General features: G+C 43.5%; 1 protein-coding gene across 1 annotated transcript; it reads right to left on the bottom strand.

Annotated features, from left to right (window-relative positions):
- Nucleotides 1–15330: 15330 nt before the first annotated feature.
- AHSA1 (activator of HSP90 ATPase activity 1) lies at nucleotides 15331–24028 on the bottom strand. The gene is made up of 9 exons (XM_072116792.1): nucleotides 23794–24028; nucleotides 20070–20260; nucleotides 17751–17833; nucleotides 17486–17603; nucleotides 17252–17340; nucleotides 16511–16633; nucleotides 16286–16387; nucleotides 16149–16200; nucleotides 15331–15713 (listed from the first exon to the last, which is right to left on the bottom strand). Exons 1-9 carry the CDS (start codon nucleotides 23871–23873, stop codon nucleotides 15541–15543), a joined length of 1011 nt encoding a protein of 336 aa, XP_071972893.1. The 5' UTR covers nucleotides 23874–24028; the 3' UTR covers nucleotides 15331–15540.
- Between the last annotated feature and the right edge of the window lie 37 nt (nucleotides 24029–24065).

Consider the following 24065-nt stretch of genomic DNA (forward strand, 5'->3'; position numbering starts at 1 on the left):
CATTGCAAAAAGGCAGAAATTGAGCAGATGTTAAAAATACATACGACTGGTGCAGTCTATTCTCATAGAGCACATACAGCTGATCTCATCAGAAGGCGTTTAACACTGCACATACACCGGACTATAAATCCAACTGGTGGAAACCTGCCAGTCTAACACACAGACAACTGCTCAAAATCCTGCCTAATGATAAATCTCCCCCAATGTTTCTGATGACAACTCTAGCCTGGGCAGGCAAGGCTCATATACCACCAAATAGCATGTGCAAATCGCCCCTGTGACATGGTGGGTGAGCTGAGCAAATATTCCAACAGTACCCGTCTAACATGTAAATTATGTAAATCCTTCTCTCTTTCCGATGATGGATTCTCACAGAACGAAGGTAATACTATTTTCTGGGACCAGTCGAATTTAGCAACAACTTTGGGAAGAAAACCAGGGTCAGTAACCAAAAATTCTACCTTCTAGAATTTTAGTGTATGGCTGAAAGATAATGCTGAAATCTCGCCTACCCTCCTAGCAGATGTAATGGCGACCAAAAACACTGCCTTTAATTTTATCACAGATCTAAGCAATTAGTTCAAATAGGACCTTAGTTAGAGACTCAATAACTACAGATAAATCCCAGAGGAGGGACTGCACAACTCGGGCAATCTGAGAAATGCTTTCAATAAACCTAATAATCCACAGGTGACTAGCAAGAGGTTCAAATAGAGAACTAATATCTGAGACTTGGACCTTTTAGAGTAGCAGGTTTTAAGCTTTTTTGTTTATCCCTCTCTGAAGAAAAATCAAGAATCTTAGTCATATTAGGTCAATCTAGGTCACTGGTGGCCAACCTATGGCACGGTTGCCAGAGGCGGCACTTGGGTCCCTCTGTGTGGGCACCCAGGCCATCACCCCAGCATGAAGTTCACTAGACAGGACTCAAAGAATCTTCCTGCAATGATAGACAAATTTACCCTCCTCCTTTCAACTGCGTTGGTGTCCTTAGGAGGCTGAACGGTTGAAAGTTGTCAAAGAACAAGGAAAAATAAATTACTGCTTAAGTTGCTGCGCTGGCACTTTGCAATAAATAAGTGGCTTTTGATTAAAGTTTGGGCACTCGGGCTCTAAAAGGTTAGCCATCACTGATCTAGGTCTAGCTCTGGACAAAACTCTGAAAAGGCTTTCTAAAGTATATACAGGAAGTAACCAGTATCTAAAAATTGCCCAGAAAGAGACGTTTTTTTTTTTTTAAGAAAGTAGAAGCCTTTCAAGAGCCAAGCTGTCAGATAAAGATTGTTGGAGTCTTGGTAGACTGGGTCCCGACTCAGATATTTCTGGCAAAATCCATGGATCTGATAATGATAGATCTCTCTGGACCGAATACCATGCTCTCCAGGTCCAGAATGGGGCTATTAGAATTATTATTGCATGGTCCTGTCTGATCTTCCTTAGCACCCTTGAAAGTAGAATTATAGGGGGGACTGCATACCCCAGACTGAAGTCCAAACAGCATAATAGTGCATCTAACCACCCGAGCTTGTCTGCTTGAACAAGCAGAATTTTTCCACCTTCCTTTTCTTCCTGATGGCAAAGAGATCGATTTCTGGGGTCCCCTAAAGTCTGGCTATGCCGACAAAGATCTTCTTCACCCTGGATTAATTGACAATGGCTTGGAAATCATCTGTGCTCCCCATCCCCAAGCACTTGCATCTGTGACAAGTACTGTTGGGTTGTTGTGTCTCCAGGGCAAGATTTTCTTCTAATATCCATCAGTTGAGCAATTCTGGTATTGCCGGTGAAAGAAGGATCATTTGCCCCAAACTAGTTTCCGAACAGTTCTGGGCACTTTTTCTGGCATGCAGTTGAGCCCAGTGGACTGCTGTATGATAAAGGCCAAAGACGGTCAAAATAAGGGAAGCAGTACAGAATTTACATATCATTTTTCCTTCAGGTAGAAATGACCTTTGCACACTTGAGTCCAGACATATCCCTAGAAAGATTTTTGACCCTGTAAGAATGAGAGAATATTTGTTTATATTTATAAAGCAGCCTAGATGATTCAGAATTTGTTAAAATCTGCTAAGTTTCTATTCTACTGCTGTCTTTGTTTAGCGAGGAAATCATCCAGTTATATTATGAAGATTCCCAGCTCTTTCCTTATGAAATAAGCCATTTCCGCCACCAGTTTTGTGGACGCGATTTCTATCCCAAAAAGAAGGCCTCTGAATTGAAAATATCTCCGGATGCCCTTACCAATAATAATCATTATTTATCTAGTGCCATGAAATCCTGCAGCACTTCACAAATCATTGGGGACATATACAGTCATATGGAATAATAGGGATAAGGATCCTGCTCGCAAGAGTGTGAAAGGGAACATAATAGGCATCGTACAAGTCTATTGATGCCATGTGGTCTTGGACCAAGACCATGACTCTTGGTATAGTAAATTTATTGATTTAACAGTTCCCAACTTGAACCTTTCCACCACAAATATCTGTTCAGGGGCTTTATGTTTATTAATGTACGGAGAGAGGAATCTGGTTTCTTTACATGGAAAAGGGTTGAGTAAAATACCTACCCTTCCCTACCTACACTTGGTGGTCACTACCAAGATTTATCTAACAAACATTACTTTCATCTCCAAAGCCTGTTGAGCTGACCTGTTCATCATAACTGTGAATTCCGAAAGGGAGTAACTAAAAAAAAAAAAACTATTAGCCTTCGACCTTCCTGATGATGCTTAGGATTCAAGATGGATAAAAACAACTGATTAAACATAAAACCTCCTGTGTTTTTTGGTACTTTTCCAGACTCCTTCCTTTCTATCCCTATTTTTCTGTCCTGGATGAAATTGAGTGGCACGAAAGATTTATGAGAAACACCTCTTGGTGACCACACTTATTGCGCCTTGATGACCAAGGCTTATTTTTCAAAACCAGCATGTGTCACTTTATCCGGTAATAACCTTAAAGGGCTTTAACTTACCCAAGTGTTTCTGAGAGTTTGTTTTTTCGTGACATGTCGTACTTCAATGTAGTGGGAATTTTTCATCTTTTGTTTTATTACAACGCTAGAAAGAACACAAGTCTAGCAGCATTCTCTCAAATTTTCAAGAACATTTAAGAATCAATTATATTAAGGAACATTTCATTGCTGTAGGGATTTTGGAAGTTCTTTTAATAGAAATCCCTCCTACCTATCACCACGTTCTATTAACTTCACCCCTCAAACTATTCAAAATGGCAGGTAGGAAGCTTGTTAACCCTTTATGTATTTTACATAAATTCAAACAAAATAAAGGTTTGATTTGGAATTCACTAATATTTTTAATTAATACATTCATTTAGCCCTAAAATTCACCCACATAAACTGAATAAAAGTAGGAAATGCATCTACAAATATATTGTTCAGTTTCAGTATGTGGAAACCTGCTGTCTGGGCACATGGGGTGTAGAAGGGAACGAGCCATTGAGCTTTATGAAGGCAGATTTTGTTAGAATAGAGGCTGCTTTCACTAGAGGCATTTTTATTGCTTTTTGAAATGCAATCCTGAGGCTTCACCTGCGATCATATGTTGCATTAAGATTGAATTTCCTTTGTGTTTAGTTTACGTGTTAAAAACGCAATGTTACTAAAACGTGGGATTACTGGTGGAGTCTTTTGGATTGTGTTTCCAAATGCACCAAAATGCCACGTGTGAACCACAAACCTTTATCCCAGAGAATTTGTAAACTTTTTATAATGTGGTATAGGGGGGATTTTAACCCCTTGCCACTGATAGGCTTTTTCCATTTTACTTTGTTTATCGCTCCCTTTTAAAAATCAATAACTTTTTATTTTTCCATGTACAGAGCTGTATGAGGGCTTTTTTTCTGCGTAACAAATTGCACTTTCTAGTGACAAGTGCTTTATATTCAATGCCATATACTTGGAAATGGAAGTAAAATTCAAAATGCTGTTAAATTGACAAGAAACCACCTTAGCACCATTTTCTTGTGGGCTCTGTTTTTGTCTTTTACTGTGAGTGCCAAATGGCATCACTAATATATTCTTCGGTTTGGTACAATCACAGGGATACCAAATTTATATATTGTATATACTCAGGGCTGATTCTAGCCTTTCTGCTGCCTGAGGCGAAACTTGAAAACGCTGCCCCACCCGCGCCTGATGTTACCTCACACACTAGTAGTCAGTGACACAGACGTTAGTGACTATTATCTAGTATCTTACAGGTGATGGTCTGCTCAGGAAGGGGACTTCTTTACGATTTCTCCTGACCATGATTTTTCTCTGCTGAATTCATAACATCAAGTCAAACATCTTCAGCTCTATACAGCACAACTCCACATGGTGCCCCTAAAAATAGGGGCCCCTTTGCAGTGAACTCATTAGAAACACAGAAACTACAGCTCCTATGGAATAATTATATACAGTCTCCAAGACAGAATGCTAAGAGAGTAAACCCATGACATACTATTACATAAAGGAGGGCTAGTGTTCGTATATACAGTCATCCAGAGCCGGCGTCAGCAATCAGCATACCTGGACAACTTAGGACTACAACTCCCAGCATGCTCTGAAGGAGAGGAAAGAATAGAGGAGCCCTGCAGGACTACAAGTGCCAGCCCAGAGGAGATGAGGTGTGAAGGGGAGATCTGGAGGCCTAGTTCATGCAGGACTACAACTACCAGCATGCTCTGGAGCATAGGGGGTGGAATGGTTCCTGCAGGACTACAACTCCCAGTATGTCCCGCAAAACAGGGGGAGACCTGACTCCTGAAGGAATACAATTTATCCAAGCCCTGGAAAAGAGGGGCAGAACAAGGGAAAAACTACCCCCATTATGCTGCATGAGCTTCAGTTGGAGCTGAAGGCTCTTACCTTCACCTTGTATGTGGGCAGTGCATCCTCGCTGATGGTCCTCAGGCACAGGCTCCTCCACACCTCGTTCTCTTCCCAGTGCAGACAGAGGAGCCAGTGTTTAGACAGAAGCTGCCGCTCCAGAGGTCTGGAGCTCCTTGTAGAAGACCAGCTCCAGCACATGGCTTGGTGATCTCCTGGATGCTGTGGAGGAGGCACAGAGAGAGCCTTGGAGGCTTCCTAGTTCTGGGGGATTCAAACTTCTTTACACTCCCTCATCCCCCAGCACAGCAACATCCTGCCCATGTCACTTTACTGCTTCTCTCCCAGGCTGTATTACACGTGCCTGCCGCGGCGCCACCTTCCCCGAGAGCCATCACCTGTGCAGCCCAGATGAGCAGCAGTGAGCAGTACGAGTGCCGTGGGCCCCCTGACATCGGCGGCCTTGTGACTTAAAGCCACTGCTGCAATCATTTTTTTTTGTTAGGTGATTCGGGTGGCCGATTCACCCACAAACATGGAAACATGCCGCTCCCCCCAGGGCTCTCACATCTGCCGCCTGACGCAAGATTTTCATCACGCCTCATGGCAGATGCAGCCCTGTATATAAAAAAAAAAACCCTAACTCACCTTATACTCCAGTCTATAAAAAAATTAACCCTGTACTCACATTTCCGACGTCCCCCGTAGGTCCTCTATTGCTTCCGATGCTCCGGTGCTGCCTCGGGTCCTTCGGATCCTCTTTGGGTTCTTCAGCTCTTCTTTGGGAACTTCCGCTCCTCTTTGGGTCCCCTCGTGGTGCTGGCAGCTCACAAACAATGACATCAGCAAGCGACTGACGTCATTTTGTATGCTGGCCAAGTGCGAAGGAGGAGAGGAACGTGCCGAAGAGAAGCAGAAGAAGCAGAAGAGGACCTAGGGGGGACGTCGGAAAGGTGAGTACAGTGTTAACTTTTTTTTTTTAACTACAGGGGCTTGCAGGCTATATAGGCTGACTGGCTACGTACTACAGGGGCTGGCTGGCTATATACTGGGAGAGTCTGTGACCAATGCTTTTCCCACCCTCGGCTTATACTAGAGTCAATAGGTTTTTTGTGTCAAAATTGGGTACCTCGGCTTATACTAAAGTATGTATGGTAGGTTTTATTAGGTGTTAATAGATTTAAAAACCATTAAAACCTTTGTACCAAAAAAAAATATTCATTTTACCATATTCTGACTCAAATAATGTTTTCATAATTATGAGTATGGCGTTGGCTTAGGTGAAATTTTTTTTTCCGGGACGACCTAACATTTTCATTGCTACCATTTTGGGGACTGTGCGACATTTAGATCACTTTTTATTACATTTTTTATGTGTTGACTTTACAAGATTTACAAGCATTTCCACCGCACTCTGAGCAGGCGCATTGTACCCTTGTGGACCAACTGGACAACCTTGAGACTAGGAACCCTCACAATAACATATGCACCGAAGGTCTCCCTGAAGCCACTCAGGCACCAGACCTCCTGCCTACAGTGACGAGTATCTTTAACATGCTTCTGGACCTCCCTCCTGAGACGCATATAGAAATTGATTGTGTACACAGAGCTCTGAGAGCCCGATCCTCTGATCCTAGCAGACTGCCCAATGTGATATGTCACATCAATTACTACACCTTGAAAGAAGATATTATGCAGCGGGTGAGACAGACCAGACAGACTTTGATGGTGCAAAATTGTCCATCTTTCTGCGCACCCTTAGGCTTCGAGTGTCCCTCAAGCTCCTGCTGTTGGTGCTCCAGAATCACAATATTGTCTATGGATGGGGCTTTTCTTTTGCATTGCATGCAAGGAGCGGCTCAAAACAAGCATCCTTATCTCATCCTGAGGGACTCCAGGCCTTTCTGACCACACTTGACTTCAACTACCAACATGGTCCTCAGTGTTTTGGCTCAGGTACTTTGGCTTCTCCCACCGTCTAGGTTCACCAAGGCCACAACACCTAAGAGTCTGTGCTCCTCACTCCAGGGATCAGAAGTCAACGGAGTGAATCGCAGGACTGTCACTTCTGTTAAGCATCCCGGGTGGCAGTGATGTACATTGAAGTTCTTGAAACCTGCACTATTTTGTTGGTATATTGACTGTTTATGTTATATGTACCTAGGTATGAGGTACATACATAATACATGTTGTATTATCTTGTGGTCAGGAGGAGCACATATCACCCATCTTAAATGTAACCTTTTATATTGGTTTTCTTCTTGTGTTTTCTGCTCAATATTCCCCTCTCCTGTGGAGCACTTTTGGTTAACCAATCTGCTGTGCCTCCCTACACCCCCCATTAGAGCTATCTATGATCCTCGGTTTTTCAAAGTGTCTTGAGCAGCGTTCTCTCTTTTCTTAGGGAAGTGCGTACAGTTTCTTTTTCTGTTGTTTCTTCTATTCCTCTTTCTTCCTTTTGTCTTCATTACCCTTGACTGTCCACAGACACGAGTAGTCCAACATGTCGACATCAGTGAGACAGTTGTCTCACTGAATGCCAAAGGTATTAACTCGCCTAATAACCGGTCCCAAATATTGTACTCTCTCCATAAGCAACAAGCCCATGTGATTTGTTTTCAGGAGACCCAATTCCACTCCCTCAGCTTTGTAGGCTTCAAGAACAATCAAGATCAATATTAGTGCACAAATCCGTCCCTCTAAAGGTGCTCGACATCAAAATAGATGTGCTTGCTAGGTATATTTTCCTTAAATTCGAAATGCAAGGCATGGTTTTGACCTTTGCTAACCTTTATGCTCCCAACTGCTGCCAACAGGCAGACTTTCTTACTAGAACGCTATGTCTATTGACCCCTTTCCTGTGAACCTTGCTCTTGAAACTTCGTCGAGCAGACCTCTTCTAGCATACAGACATATTAACAAAATTACATAGAAGCTGCATTCAATGCGATACTTGCCAATCCTGATGCACGAGACTATACCTTTTATTCTGCACCGCACAATGGGGCACATTGACTTACCCGGTCCAGTCGCGATCCCGAGACGCGTTTTCGGGTCTGCTGGGATTCATTAAGCTTGTACGCACGATATCCAGCAGGTGTCACTGCTGCGCCAAGGTCCATCGGAGTTCACCTTCTTCGTCCCGGTGCATGTAAGTGCTGATCTTGCGAAACAAATTCTTGTTTAAATTCTGCAGTTTTTCCGAATCCTTTGGGTTGTCCGACGGCCACGCCCCCCCCATTTCTGTTGCGTGAAAGCCGGCGCCGATGCGACACAATCTGATTGCGTGCGCCAAAATCCTGGGGCATTTCGACACAAAACGGAAATCATCTGGAAAGTGCGGCGTTCGGACCCTTAGTAAATGAGCCCCAATGTCTTTAGTAGGATAGATTACGTCTTCACTAATCAAAATCTTCTATCCAGCATTCTCTTATCTTCAATAGGATCCACCCTGCTAGCAGACCATGCCCCTGTCTTCACATCTTTCTGATCTTTTCTGATACACGGCGCAAATCTACATTGCTTTTCTTCAGGATCATATCTCGGTGCTCCCTAGAGAAGGAAAAGATCCCCAACAATGTGCTAGCTATTGTCTGATCTCTGAATACTGAATGTTGATGCTAAATTGTTTGCCAAACTTCTAGCAAATAGATTGGCATGTCACCTGGAAACACTAGTCCACCCTGATCAGGTGGGATTCATCCCCACACATAAAGTGAGCAAGAATATGCTTAAGACTTTCTCCATTGTAAGCCATATGCGCATATCAAGACAGTCCATGGTCTTGCTTTCTTTAGACAAGTGCTCGACAGGGTGGACTGGGGCTTCCTGGAAGGGGCCCTAAGGAATTATGGCATAGGGAACACCATGCTAGCTTGTATATTGGCACTATATCACGACCCGTGAGTTAGGATTAGAGTGAATGAAACTCTTTCTCCCCCTATCCCTATCAAGAATGGGACAAGCCCCGTGTAACCCCTGCTTTATGCGCTGGGATGGAACATCTCCTTGACTCTGTCAGGGGAAGGGTGGGTGTTCCCGTCACTACAAATGTTCTGCTTTAGCGGATGATGTGCTTTTGTACCTCAGTGAGTCACACACTTTTTTGTCTGCTCTGCCATGAGTGCTTCACGAATACAGTTATTTTAGCAACTATTAAGTCAACGTCTCTAAAAGTGTGGCAACGGGGATTGGTCTAGACCCTACTCTGGCAGCTACCCTCCGTGCGTGACTTCTGTTCTCCTGGACGGCACGCCCTATCAAATACCTAGGCGTACAGGTCAAATATAAAAGACATTTTTTCTCTGAACTATACCCCCTTTCTTCTAGCTCTTAAGAAGGTCTCTTGGAAGGGATTGCTGATATTGTGGCTGTGGCGCATTAATAGCATTAAAATGACAGTCCTGCCGAGGCGCTTTTACTTATTTCAGACCATCCCAATAGGCCTGCCTGGGTCCTTCTTCCAGTTCACTTCCTTAATTGGAAAATTTGTGTGAGCTTCATCCCCATCTAGAGTGGCGCGAGCGATTTTAATAAGCAGAAAGTCAGCTGGAGGACTGGCCCTTCCTGACTTACAGCATATTTCATAGCAGCAGCTGCTACTAGGATTATGGATTGTTTACATCAGTGATTTTCAACCTGTGTGCCGCGACACAAGGTTGAGTGTGCCGCGGGGAAAGTTCCCCGAACTACGCTGCCCCTGTGTAGAGCTGCCCCGTATTTCTGCGCCCATACTTACCTCCAAGCCCCGCGTCGGCGATCCGCCCATCTTCTGTAGCTCCTGCTCCACGTGACCAGAGGCGCGCGGTGCAGGAGCTACAGAAGGTGGGCGGATCGCCATTAGGAGTGAAGGTACGTGGAAGAAGACATCAAGGGTAAGTATATAAGGTTATTATTTGTATAGGGAAGGCAGCTAGGGTCTTTTTTTTTATTAGTAAAGGTAGGCTGGGGCTTTTTATTTGTTAAGGGAGGCCTTTAGGGCCTTTTAATTAGAAAAGGGAGGCCTCTGGGGCCTTTTAATTAGTAAGGGAGGCCTCTAGGGCCTTTTAATTAGTAAAGGGGGGCTCTAGGGCCTTTTAATTAGTAAAGGGGGGCTCTAGGGCCTTTTAATTAGTAAAGGGGGGGCTCTAGGGCCTTTTAACTAGTAAAGAGAGGCCGCTACAGGCTCTTAATTTGTAAAGGGAGGCCTCTAGGGGCTCTTAATTAGTAAAGGGAGGCCGCTAGGGGCTCTTAATGAGTAAAGGGAGGCCGCTAGGGTCTCTTAATTAGTAAAGGGAGGCCGCTAGGGTCTCTTAATTAGTAAAGGGAGGCCGCTAGGGGCTCTTAATTAGTAAAGGGAGGCCGCTAGGGGCTCTTAATTAGTAAAGGGAGGCCACTAGGGGCTCTTGATTAGTAAAGGGAGGCAGCTCGGGTCTTTTAATTAGTAAAGGGAGGCCGCTAGAGGTTTTTATTAGTAAAGGGAGGCCGCTAGGGGTTTTTTATTAGTAAAGGGAGGCCTTTTATGACTGTTTTAGTGTAATTTTGTGCTATTTAGGTTGGTGGTGTGCCCCAGGATTTTCTAAGTATAAAAAGTGTGCCGCGGCTCAAAAAAGGTTGAAAATCACTGGTTTACATCATGTGAAAACCAAGCTCTGGGTGTAACTGGAGGCGGACCTATCCCCACAACCGCTCTCCTGGGTACCTCCGACTACGCTAAGGAAATCTGAGCTGCCTTTAGTTTTATCTAGGCCGCGATCAAGAAGGCGGGTTCTTTTCCCTTCAGATGGCCCTTTGGTCCCTATCACAAGTAACCCTGACTTTGCCTCTGGCAATAGCAGCTCTTTCTTGGGTAGGTCTACAGCGGATCCTCCTTTGTCCTTCAGGGATGTTCTGACAACGTCTGGGATCCGTCCTGTTGAAGCCCTGCTTCCAGAACACCAAAAGTCTACTAAATCATAACCAACATTGGAAGAGAAAAAAAGAACTGGACCGCACATCCACACATCATATACAATGATCTACTGCCGAGGGATGCCATGTGATACCGCACACAATAACGTAGGGACCAACTATAACGAGGTCACCTTGAAGTGGTTAGTGGGCTTATACAATTTGATCAAAATGTAACTAAGAACCTCAATTTTGTTTTGAAAATTTAGCCTAGGGGCAGTAGATCATTGTACAGTGTGTGGATGAGCAGTCCAGTTCTTTTTTTCTATCCCCATGTTGGTTTAATCCACTAGATCATCCTGGGAATTTCAGCCACTTGTGCATTACTACGCCACTTGAAAGACCAACCGTAAGTTCCACAGAGATCTTACCACGTTTGAGAATCTTTGCATATCCCCGGCCATGACGGAGGGCTGAATCTCTGCGATTTGTGCCATAATTATATCCTCACAGTCATCCTCTCTTCCACCTTTTGTCCAGAGCGTGAAATCGGCAAAACTTTTCTGGAAGCTGTTTGGCTCCGATCATTTGATCTCTGCCACCGGTTCTCAATATCTTGTAAAGCACAGAAGACTAATTATAAAATTTTGCCTTGCTTGTATAGGGTCCCAGCTAAGCTGCATTCCATATACCCTTTGGTTTCTGATCCGTGCTGGTGATGCTCCCCAGCAGTGGGAACAATGGGCACATTTACCTACTCGACCCGTTGACGCGGCCGATCCGGAATGTCCAACGAGGATTCTGAGCTGCTGCAGTTCACTAAGATCGTCCGTTCAATTTCCTGCATGTGTCGCTTCCCCGCTGAGGTCCGCTGGAGTTCACCTTCTTCCCGCTGAGTGCTGATCTTGCAACACAATTTGGTTTTTAGAATCTGCGGTTTGTCCGAATTGTGTCGCATGCAAGCCGGGCCGATGCAACACAATCCGATCGCGTGCGCCAAAAAGCCGGGGCAATTCAGCACAAAACGGAAAAATTTGCGAAACACGACAAAAATGTGTCCGACGGACCCTTAGTAAATGTGCCCCCAATGACTATCTGGTGGGCCTGTCCGAATGTAAAGGCTTTCTGGAACAAGGTTTTGGCGGTAGTTAAGAAGTTATGGCTGTCATGCTAACTAACGAGCCCTCTATAGTTTTGCTCTCCTTCTTGCCATATCCTATCTGAAAAACCATCTCAATGCCAGAACAGCCACCTCTTGTTAGCAATTAGAACCATCATCCCCGCAGAGTCTGGAAGAGCACCAGAACGCACTCTGTTTCTGATTGGTTCAAAGAAATAGCTCATATTCAGCGGATGGAGGAGCTGACTGACAAAACTCATCCAATACTGCGACTGCTGGTCCCCATGGTATTTCATGGTTCTCCTGATTACAACTACTTCCACTAAAGCAATGATGGACTACGTCTGCTCCCATTCTCTACCCTTTTGACTTGATCTACATCTATATCCTCTATTCTCCCCTTTCAGTTTTTTACTCTCTCTTTCCTTCTCCATTTGAGGTATGTGTTTTTCCATCATTTAGCAATGTATGGGAGCATTAATAATACTGCAACTGAACAATTTTATTACCATTTAGTTGACAAGTTATTGCATTGTGTAGGTTCATGGTTCTGTGTGGTCAGGGAATAATATCTGTGAACATTGTATTACCTTAACATACATTTCCCTGCATGATGTCATTTACTGTACATATTTCACTCACTGATAATTACTCCCTGTATGATATGTATGCCACTTACATTTCAATAAAAACATTTAAATGTTAACTGTTCTAGTTGCCCATGGAAACCAGAGCTCCACAGAAAGCTAGACTGATTGCCATGGGCAACGAGAACAGTTCTGCTCTCAGACATTTCTGATAAATCACAGTTTACATGATTGTTCAGATCCTCCGATTTTTAAAGTTAAAGAAAAAAAAAATGCTTGAAATACTCATCTTGATGCCGGTGTACCGTCTTTAGTCTTAACATACTGGGATCACATAGAAAAGAAACGTATAATTAGCAGCCTGGAGCGCAGGGCCGAGATGTACGGGACTCCAGGCTGCTAATTATGCATGCCTCTTGCGTGACGTTAACTCCCTCTCCCAGCACGAGAAAGGTGGCGAGGGAGCGCCTGAATACATCATCCCCGCGCTGCTAATTAATCCAAGTGTGTCAAGACTAGCGATGGACAGTTTATGAAGAGCGAAGGTGTTTATATCCTTTTGTTTAGCGATTTCCTTTAAAGCAAAGACCCACCAGTGTTCTGGCTGTGAACATCATGAATAGCAGACATGAATCAAGTGTGAATGATCCCTTAAATGAATATCCAGTTATTTTGATACGGGTAACATGTAGCCACATTAATTTCAGTGGACAATACATCCATTCATATGAATAGAAGTATAGGCAGTCCCCTACTTACAGACAGGCCCCTCTGACCTCTGGAGAAGCTTTCTGAATGCTTTTTATCGTCCCAGATTGCAATAATGAGCTGCAAACTGTAATGAAGCTTTATTCATAATCCTTGATCCCATTACAGCAAAAAATGTTTAAACTCCGACTGTCACTGGGGCCAAAATTTTTTTTGTCTGGATCTACAATTATAAAATATACAGTTTCGACTTACATACAAATTCAATTTAAGAACAAACCTCCGGACCCTATCTTGTATGTAACCCGGGGACTGCCTGTATTGCCTACTGCTCCAAGCAGTCGAAGGGAAAAAGACTACCCAACTTTTCCTTATTTATGGCTGTTCTGCACCCCTATGGAGAGGAGTGAGCATATGTGTGAAAGGTGCCCAAGACTGGTAAGTTTTTGCACCTCCTATTAGTTGGTCTACTTTGCTGCACCTGAATATTGAATTTTCTGTCTAGTCATGCCCCTGTTTCAGAGGAGTTAGAAAACAGCTTAAAACCTTCAGTAAACATGGCGCACAGCGTTTCAGGTGCAAATTACTCAGGTTTTCTTGCAAAGACAAATTGATACATCTCCCCCAATTACTTAAGAAACGGGGGTAAGACCCTCACCGGTAAAAACAAGACAATAACCACTTCCTCAATAACTCCTCTTGGCACTGAATATTTTTTGCACAGTGTTGGAGAACCTATGGCACGGATGCCAGAGGTGGCATTCTGATATCTCTCTGAGGGCACCCTTGCCATCACCCCAGACAGGACTCAAGGCCTCCATCTGCAGTCCCAGGATGTGCCGTGTTCGCTGCTCTTTTTAGAGACTCATCCTTAGCTGCCTATGACTGTGGGAAGAGCGAGAAGGTGATGAATAAGCTGGATCATTGGAGCTCCAGGAGAATCTGGAGGGAAGCCACAATGATAATCTGACACCAATACAATTGAAAGCTTTGACAGTAGGGAGTAATTAATTGCTGTGTTATTGGCACTTTAAGTGGATTTTGGTTTTAGTTTGGGCACTTGGTCTCTAAAAAGGTTCACCATCACTGTTTTAGCGTATTGAAGGTTTCCTAATGCCATAACACAAAATTCATACTATAGGAGTATGAACACTGTTTATAGGGAGAATTTACCATGAAGTTCTGCATTAGAAGCAGAAGATAATCACCGGTGTCACATGTAACTGCTACCCATAAGTGGAGATGTCCCCTGCCAAAAGGAAAACTGCTTCCTCCTGCTCTCTCCTACCTGTGTACAGGGCCTCTATTTACAGCCGTCTTATCACTGGTATGTATGACAGACTGCAGTTTTTTTTTGGAAAATGTATATATATTAAAAAAAAAAAAAAATCATCAAAATTTCCTTTAATGGGAAAATAAAAATTATATTCACAGTAAACTAAAAATTACAGTTTAACATGATTTGTTATTTTTTCAATGACACATTCCCTTTAAACTATAAAATTGATGAGCCCCCCCCCCCCCCAAAATAAAAAAAAAAAACATCAAGAAATTAGTTAATGTAAATTCCTAGCCCCCACTTCCAAACTCAATTTTAATAAAAAGGGCCCACTTGCTTTTTCTGCTGTCCAAGCCTTTCCTACCCTCTGCCACTTTAAAGAAAGCAAAGCAGCCAACTATTAAAAAAAAACCAAAACATTTATCTCAAATCATTATACTGCAAATAGAAATATAATCATGCAGAGGCTATACTGCACACAAACATACTAGCGGTAATACATACACAAATAGATCAGCAGTAACTGTAGAGCACACCATGAAAATCCAATATGGTGGCACATGCAACCATGGATCTCGCCACCCCTCCAGTTTATGGAGTTCTCAATATGCATAGAGGGTTAACCACGACATGCCTTAATAGTACAGCACAATAAATTCATAAATGTACATATTACACAGAAAATCTGTTTTCACTGCAATGGTTTCCTTTCAATTGTTCAAAGTATTTCCAAAATTACAGTTTCCTGGACCATAGGAAAGTTGCTGTACTTAGTGATAGAATCCCAGAATCCACTTCCCCAACGTGGGTAGTGTGGCATTTGAATATTCAGGCAGACAAGAGCAAAATGTGTAATGCAGGCAATATAGCTGACAGGGTGGGCTGTATCCATGGCAGCCATCCCATGTACAATCACAGCTCTGCTTCACTCAGACTAATAATTTACACACATTTATTGAAGTGACAATATGAACAGCTGCAGACGGCTGGGTTGACAATATACACCCAAGAACCGGTGATCAGTGCAAATATCAATCCCGAGTTGGTCATACCTGCCACATTAAATACAATGTTCAGTCCACAGTACAAGTATATCCTCATTTATACAATGGTAAAAAATAATCCCTCCCCCTGCCCCCCTCCCATTATAAGAGCATTGCCCCATAACCAAAAGTCTGCTTGATGCCATCAAAGTAATATCGTTTCCAGCCATCCTTCATGTGCTGCTCCTCACTCTGGGGAACGCCTCGTGCCTCCATCTGCAGCTCTGTCTCTCCCCCCTTGTCTGTAAGGGACAGCGTGATGGTCGCATGGTGCCCTATGGGGGGGAAAAAGGACCACACATCAGCTTTACCGATGTGCTTAAATATACACATCCTTAAACTGATGCATTTATGAAACCCTGGATGTAGCCTACACCCATGTGTTGGTTGGCACTAAACAGGCACAATAGTGAATTAAAAAAAAAAAACAAACATCTATTTCAATACTTCATGGTGTGTGTATTTTCATGTCTACGCATTTCAGGTTATTGTTCTGGACTACAAATTTGTACCCGTTATAAATAAATATAGAAGACACATTTTATCAGTTTGACAAGATCTTCCTATATATTACTGAGCCAACACCTCTGCTATGTATTAAAGTTCTCACGTAATGTCATTTCGGAAATAAAATGGTAAATTATATGCAAATACAACTACCGCATATGACTGGACATCAGGTTATATGCTAGATGAAGTCAGAGACTTACCTACTGGCCACGTCTTGAATCTCCAGGACATAATAATACGCTTCTCAGACTCCTACAATAAAAATTTTCAGGTGAACATCAACCTTTGCCTGACCCTATACAGAAGTGCCCCCAATCGGTCCCAAATCGGTGCTCACCAGTTCTATAAACTCTCCACTGACATTGCCGCCCAGTAGCTGGAACTTGCCGCCCTTTTCTGCCATCACTGTGGCTGGTGCATGTGTGAATCCTTGTACCAGCTGCAGAAAAAAAGACAAGAAATTGTTTACACCTCAGGCCAAGAGATAAGCACCATGACTGGAGGACAAAGAGTCCTGTATCCACAAGCTCAAATCTTTCTATGAAATGCTATCAAATATTACCTCCTGTCGGGTAAGAACCCTGTATAGTTCCTCAGGGGACGTCAGGAACATCTCCTTCATGCTGACCTTACAAGTGGGGATCTTCACTCCAGTGTTCTGAGAAATCACAGTCTTGTCCTGAGTCTACAGAGATGACAAAAGATTGGTTCATTCTTTCCAATGTCTATCAAGGGGAACCTTCAGACATTTACCATGCCAAATATAGCCTTAGGCTCCATTCATAATGTCCTCCATTTCAGTTACTCCCACGAAAGCATTAGGAGGGGCCAACATCTGCAATGATTTGCTGAGGCCGATGTTTAGGGGGTCTCTATATAAGGACAATTAGGTTAGGGATGGATGCCAAACAGTGGTTTTGTCCCCCCAAAGCTGAATGTATACTGTATAGTGCAGCATTTAATCAACCAGAGTGGACATGAAGTATCTGTATGGGGAGATATAGGGAGAGAAGAAGGAGGCCTCCACCAACAGTACACCAAATATGTTCAAAAATACGTGATGTGAATGTAGCCGTACATGAGAAAATAATTATATTCTATACAACTGATGCTTTACTATAGGCTGCAAAATCATACCGCACAGTGACCACTAGATGGCAACAAAACTCAGCTTGGGTGTACAGCAAAGCTCAGAATAGACAGCATTGGCAGGGCTGGGGCCTTATGCTTTTATCCTGGAGTCACACCCTCAAAAACAAAATATGGAATCCCCATCCCAAAATGTGAGACAAGGAAAACTTACCACTGGAGGAGCCACTTTCTGCATTGAATCTGTTACACCTGTGTGAGAGACTCCATTTTTAGTGGGCAAAATCATCCCTTGTGTGAACTCTGCGAAAAAAAACGAAAAAAAAAACCCAAAACATACACCTGTCATTTTGAGGCTGTAACATCCCAAGGGGGCAAGCAGTAAAATTCCAGCTATAATAACAAATTATTGTTCCAAAAGCTTTGCAGAAAATACAGATACACCTACCTGTCTTGAGCGTGGAGATGTACTGGGCCACAACCTCCCGTATCTGTTGCACTCCACTCTTCCTCATCAGTGTTATCAGGTTTGTGTCAGGCTCATCCTTTGCCAAAGAAACTCTGACCTACAGAAGAGTCAATAAAGTCACCTATAACTATAGCAAAAAGGGAATCTTACAGTGATACAGTCTGTCCTAAAAAAAAAAAAAAAAAACAACAACAACACACACACACAAAATAAAAGTCTTTTACACCAATACACAGCCATTTACCTCCACTTCGCTGGGATCATTTTCATCAGAGAGGTTTGGGATCTCCACATGACCCTTGTACTTCATTCCAGAGTTGGAAAGTCCTATTAAACAAAAAATACAAAACAAAAAAACAAAACAAAAAAAAAAAAAAAAAACACACTGAGCCATGAAGACCTCCATGTCTGCAACGCATGGCCGCATATTAGTACAAGACAAACTGAAACAATACATTATATAAATATAATAGAAAGCGATCAGATGTAACCTATAATAGTACCAATCTAACTGAGAAGTTTAGACCGGATGGCGAGCCTTTTCAGAGGAGGGGAGTCTCTGGGGACAGGTTCCCTTTAAGGTACCAATTCTGCCCGTTTCCAGTGATAATGTAACATACAATGTGCTAATTAATTGTGGCATTTTTTTAAGGGAGTTTAGCAGAAATTTTGATCTCCAGCCGTGGAGATCTGTGTAATCATATCTTTGTGTGTTAGCAGCAATAGGAATGTGAAAAATGCATTTATATTCTATGATTGTAGCTGGTCTACTGCGAGATCTCTCCACTTAGCAGCTGCATAGCCCCTCCTATTTGCTGAGTAAAAGCAGTATCTGCCTTCAGGTTAGATATGACAGAGGGGAGGGGCTGGGGAGCAGTTTGAATGCAGTGATCAAGGAACACAGAAGTTTGAGGAGATGTCGCACTGTGCTCAAAGTCCAGCTAGAAGTTTTTCCACAGTCCTGCTTCTACTGACTCCACAAAATGTGATACAGGGCTGCTACCAAACACTGTCTGCAGCGTGGATTCTCTCTAAAACAACTAATTTCACACAGGAAATCCAATCAAATAGCGGCTTATACTTGCCACACGTAGCTTCCTTTCCAATTCGTTATGGATTCAGGCCATGTGGCTGTTGGTCACCATTTCTTCATCAGTGACTACACTTTACCTTCCTATCCATTAATCTGAGTTTTACCCTGTTTTAGGATTATTCCACAAGGCACAATACTATTGATTCTAAGATTATACTCTATAGCAGTGATTGCGAACCTTTTGGAGACAGAGTGCCCAAACTACAAGCAAAAGGCACTTATTTACTTAGAAATGCCAACATGGCTATTTAAGCAGTGACTTATTAGCTACCTGTTCTTCCACATCTTTCAATCGTATCGGCTCCCTGAGGCCACCAATACAGCTGAAAGAAGGAGGGCAAATTTAGACTCATTATAGATTCTCTCCAGGGTGTCTCTGTAGAGGAAGAATGGTGGGTCCAGCAGGGAGTACCTCCAAAGATATTGCAGTTATGTAAAAAATTTCTCAACTTTCCCGCAGTTCCAAATAGCCAATGAAGTGGTCGCTTTAAAATAGCGCTGAGAGCAGCATCCCTCAAGTTTCCTGGGACTGCAGGAAGTTTTGGTCCTATTGGGTTAACTCTGTCCTGGGGCAATGGTCTGAGTGCCCACAGAAATGGCTTCGAGTGCCACTCCTGGCGCCCATGCCATAGGTTCGCCACCACTGCTCTATAGCCACACAGAGCATTTATATCATATGGGTGATTGGCGACTGTCCCATTTCAGCCATATAGTGACAGTCCCCGACTTAAGAACACCCGACCCCTAGTTACAAACGGACCTCTGGATGTTGATAAGTCACTGTACTTTAGCCCTTGGCTACTGGTTCTTATTACAACCCAACAAGTCCAATAGTCAGAGACCAAAAAATGTTTGGCTTGGATTACAATCACAAATTACACACTTCCAACTTTCATACAAATTCAACTTAAGAACAAACCTACCTTGTACTGCCTGTAATGGTTTAATTGGTGTTCCTAGCTTAACTATTATAAGCCATGTATTAAATTTGAAAGTTTCTTAATATTGTAGAATAATCCTGTAGACGCACTCTGTGTATGTAGAAGTGTTCCTACCCCATATATAAAAGCAGTTTCTTAATATTGATCTGGTCTGTCACAGCGGGGAACATTGTACAATGTTGATTTATTTCCTGTTGTACCTCTACAACGGCAATGGGTGAAGAATGCAATGTAGTGCATTCTTTCTACTGAGGGAAGTCCCCAAAGATGCTAGTGTCGATATAAGGACAGTGACATCACTGGGGGAAAACACCAGCCAATAAATGTCTGCTGCTGATGTTTACTGCTCCTCCTCCAGCCTTCAAGGTGGAGGAGCAGGATGATGTACACAATGGAATCCATTTTAGCCCATAGATTTTAGGGTACGTCAGGAATCTTCCCAACATATCGGCACAATGGAAACAAAAAAAAAAATTGGTTGACAATGCAACCTAAAAAGGACATATATTTAAAGTAGTGCTGTACTCACCTGTCCAATCCAGCTTGACATCCCACTCATAGAAGAAAATGAGTTTTCCTTTGCGGTTGTTGATGGAGGCCTCTCCATCCAGCTTGCTGACCTCTGTCACCTCACAGCTGCCCTCCTCCCCCTTCACACTGACTGCCAGGAACAGCTCCTTTAGTTTGTCTGTGGACCAGGCTGTGGCATCTCGTTCTGTCCTGTGGGGAGAAAAAAAAAAAATAGTCAAGACATCTGCCTGGAGAAGAGCAGTCACAACTGGGCCATAATTTAGGAGGGTCAATAGGGAGGGACAATATTACTAAGGAGCATTGTATGTTTATTCAGGGGAAATTATACTATAAGTAACTATGGTTATCAAGTGTATATTGTGGAAAGGTGCTACAAGTGATAAGTTATAGTCAGGAAAAGCAGTCATGAAGTTCTGGACCAGAGGAAGTAATTTCCTGTGATTTGCTAGATGTCATATCTGCCTGATCAGCACATGGACTAACTTTGAAGATTGCGCGTGTCTGTGAGCCAAGTCTATCTGCATGTGCAGCATGATGACCCCAGGGTGAGGAGTGGAGGTTATAATAACTGATGAGAACAAACGTTGGCAGTAGGTGTTATTGGAGTCTGAGGTACATGATTTCCATCCCATCTCACAGGCTCAGACTGCTGATCACCATCACAACAGCCATTTGCACAGTCTACAATGTTAAAGCTCAGCTAAGAGCCAAGGACATGAAGAACCTTTTGACCCTTCTGTACTAGATTTGCAACCTGCAACATTCATGCTGCATACATGTCAGCCTGCACATGAGTGCACACAGCAGTGTAGGATCAGTGTCTGTCCACTATACATCGCATCCAGCGAAAAAGGTAACAGCAAGCTAGGTCTTTCCATCCAGCTTCCACCTGCTGAGTGATGTATATGCTCAGCGAAGCAATAGTAGCCTATGGAGAGCTAATGTAACTCCTCCAGGCTTGCTAAGTGCATAAGTTGCTCTGCAGGGAAGGGGGGAGGTGACCTGGTGATGTCACTGTCCATATAGAGACATAACTGGGGAAACACCTCCTACATTGGCAGCAGCCAATCGCCAGCTGCCGCCAATGTACACTCCTCACCCACATTCGTTGGGGTCCTAGGCGACGTATCCCACTGTATGAGCATACGTCTATGCCATAGATTGTAAAGACACGTTGGGAGGGGGGGTGATTCCGACATGTCCTTACAATGTATAGCACAAAACATAATGTGAAACAAGCCTAAAGTGGCAGCACTATGAACTGAAGATCAGCCATTTCAATATTATAAATATATAATAATAAATAGTATTTGAGCTGCCATTCACCAATGTCATGCTTTTGATTCTAGTTTTGGGAAGGTACCACATCTTTACTTAAAAATCCCTAATTTTTGCAGTCTGTTAAGGAGAATTTCCATTGAAGTAAATACCAATTAACCATCATAGTCACTGTCCACAACAGATTCACCCTATAACAGCCATGTAAAAGCAGTGCATGTAGTTCTGCAGTCTCAGGGTATATGGATGACATGTGCCTGGTTCATGTGGGTACTAGCTATTATCAGGACAGCTCCTTCTCTCACCAGGTTATTTATATACCAGTCAGCTGCAGAATATCCCAGAACAGGGGTCAGACTGCAGGGGAGGGTTCCTAGAGCTTTAAGACCTCTCAAAGTACATACTGCAGGAGGACCAATGCATGTCAATGATGGACAGAGGCTGAAAACCATGATGGCAGACATTGCTTATAACTGCAATAAAATAAACACAATGTAAAATAGTTTAACAGTGAGAACGGTAAGCTTCACAGAACTATACTGGGTTATAGTAATCTCAGCAGTGTTAAGTACAAAGTAAAATTAAGAAGTATGTAATGGTTGCTTGCCCAGTCACCTGAATGTAAGAGGTTTGCAATTTAAGAGATCCATAGGATAATACTGAATCATACTGAAGTGCATATCATAGTCGCTCACCACTGCAGGTACAGTACAGTATAAGGCTATGTTCAGATTACTTGCCAGATCCGTTACATGGACCACTTGAAATTAGGTGCCAATATGAAATAGTGATACATGGAGCACTGTGCAGGAATGGAGGCAGACTGCAGTCACTTGTCCATCCCCCTGAATGTAAGCTGTCTGCAATTTAAGGGATACGTGACATAGGTCATCACTATTAAAATCAGCAGGTCCTGACACAAAGAACAGACCCAAGCGTTAAAGGAAACCTACCACTTTAAAATGACCCTTCTGACCCACAAATACCTTATGCTAGCTCAGGATGAGCTGATGCCGGACCATATTTTCAATTAAACTAAAAACCGCTGTATTTGTACAAAAATGATTTTCTTGTGGTAGTAAAATCTCCCTTCGGCGCTTCTGTAAGCGTCATATGGCGCGCACCCCGGACCCTGCTCTGCGTTCACGCTCTCGTCAGCGCCGCTCCCGTCACTAATTTTGCTGTGCGAAGTCCCGAAGCCTCGTAGTATCGCGAGGCTTCGGAGAGAAGACCGTGGGGGTGAGTGAACATTAAAAAAAACACTATGCTCGCCGCTCCCACCAACGAAAGGGGGGGTTCCCTCCACTGCCACTACGAGGCTTCGCGCATGCGCAATGGGATTCGGCCGAGACGCGGCGGGAGGAGGTGGTGCGCATGCGCTAGTGTGCCCGAGAGCTCGGTGACGTCACCGGCTCTCGGGCACAGCAAAATTAGTGACGGGAGCGGCGCTGACGAGAGCGTGATCGCGGAGCAGGGTCTGGGGTGCGCGCCGTATGACGCTTACAGAAGCGCCGAAGGGAGATTTTACTACCACAAGAAAATCATTTTTGTACAAATACAGCGGTTTCTGGTTTAATTGAAAATATGGTCCGGCATCAGCTCATCCTGAGCTAGCTTAAGGTATTTGTGGGTCAGAAGGGTCATTTTAAAGTGGTAGGTTTCCTTTAAGGTCTGTCCGTTCTTTATGTATTCCTATACACGTCAGCTGCAGTTCAAAACACAGAATGGACAGTAACCTGGTGCTCCCAAGTTTTGGATAACCTCCCCCACAAAAATATCTTAAGGATATCATCAATTGTAACCAGGCAATATGCTTAAAATTAACAACCACCCCATTCACAGACTGCCGTGTCCTAGGTCCCACACCAGTACTCTGGTTTCAAATGCCTTGTAAAAGTTCACATCCTCCTTTTCTTGAGAGATTGTAGTGTGATTATTAATGCATCATGGGGACCAAGCATCATGGTGCTTCATATGGACATGATGGGCTGCAGCATCGCATGTCCATGTAGACCAGGGCAGAGACCATTACTTTTATAAGAGCTCAATGTATTTTAGACCTTTTGAAGGATTTTGGTTAACATCAAGGAGGTGGCCATCCCCTTTAATATTGGTGTAATATTTACTTGCTCATATAACAATACTGATGTGCATATGATATTCTCTCCATTGCAGATACAGTACAGTATAAGGCCATGTTCAGATTACCTGCCAGATCTGTCACATGGACCACTTGAAATAAATGCCACAATGACAGTGTTACATGCAGCACTATGCAGTAATGGAGGCAGACTAGCTAATGGTCGCGTCTAACGCAACCCTTGATGTAAGAAGTGTAGTCACACCTATGATTGTAAGGTACATTATATAATAGGCACACGGATGAGGGATGCTCTAAGCTCAGGTGCCATAGTGTAGGCTAATATAACACGATGTCCCCTCACCAGTGCCAGTTGTTGACATTCGTGGCGTCCGCCCTCTGCTCTACAATCCAGCGCGGATCTCCTTGTCCCCATTTAGCCATGCCGTCTCAACTACCACCTTGTGCCCGGTCTCTGCGCCCCCGGCTTAAGCACGTCACTTATATATGGTGTGGAAGTTACTAGAACAGCCTGGAAGCCGGCACTGCCTTGCTCCGCCCCACGTCAGCACGCTCTTTACGTTACATTACTGGAGAGAATATAGTGGGGGCGTTACTATGGCCATCTTACTTCTG

The sequence above is a fragment of the Engystomops pustulosus genome, chromosome 7, assembly GCF_040894005.1.
Source record: "Engystomops pustulosus chromosome 7, aEngPut4.maternal, whole genome shotgun sequence".
Lineage (NCBI taxonomy): Eukaryota > Metazoa > Chordata > Amphibia > Anura > Leptodactylidae > Engystomops > Engystomops pustulosus.

Coding starts and splice junctions, on each gene's coding strand:
- AHSA1 (XM_072116792.1), bottom strand. CDS start 23,873: ATGGCTAAATGGGGACAAGGAGATCCGCGCTGGATTGTAGAGCAGAGG. Junction 17,604..17,750: donor ATGATCCCAGCGAAGTGGAG/GTAAATGGCTGT, acceptor ACTCTTCTGTAG/GTCAGAGTTTCTTTGGCAAA. Junction 16,634..17,251: donor AGAAAGTGGCTCCTCCAGTG/GTAAGTTTTCCT, acceptor TCATCTCTGTAG/ACTCAGGACAAGACTGTGAT.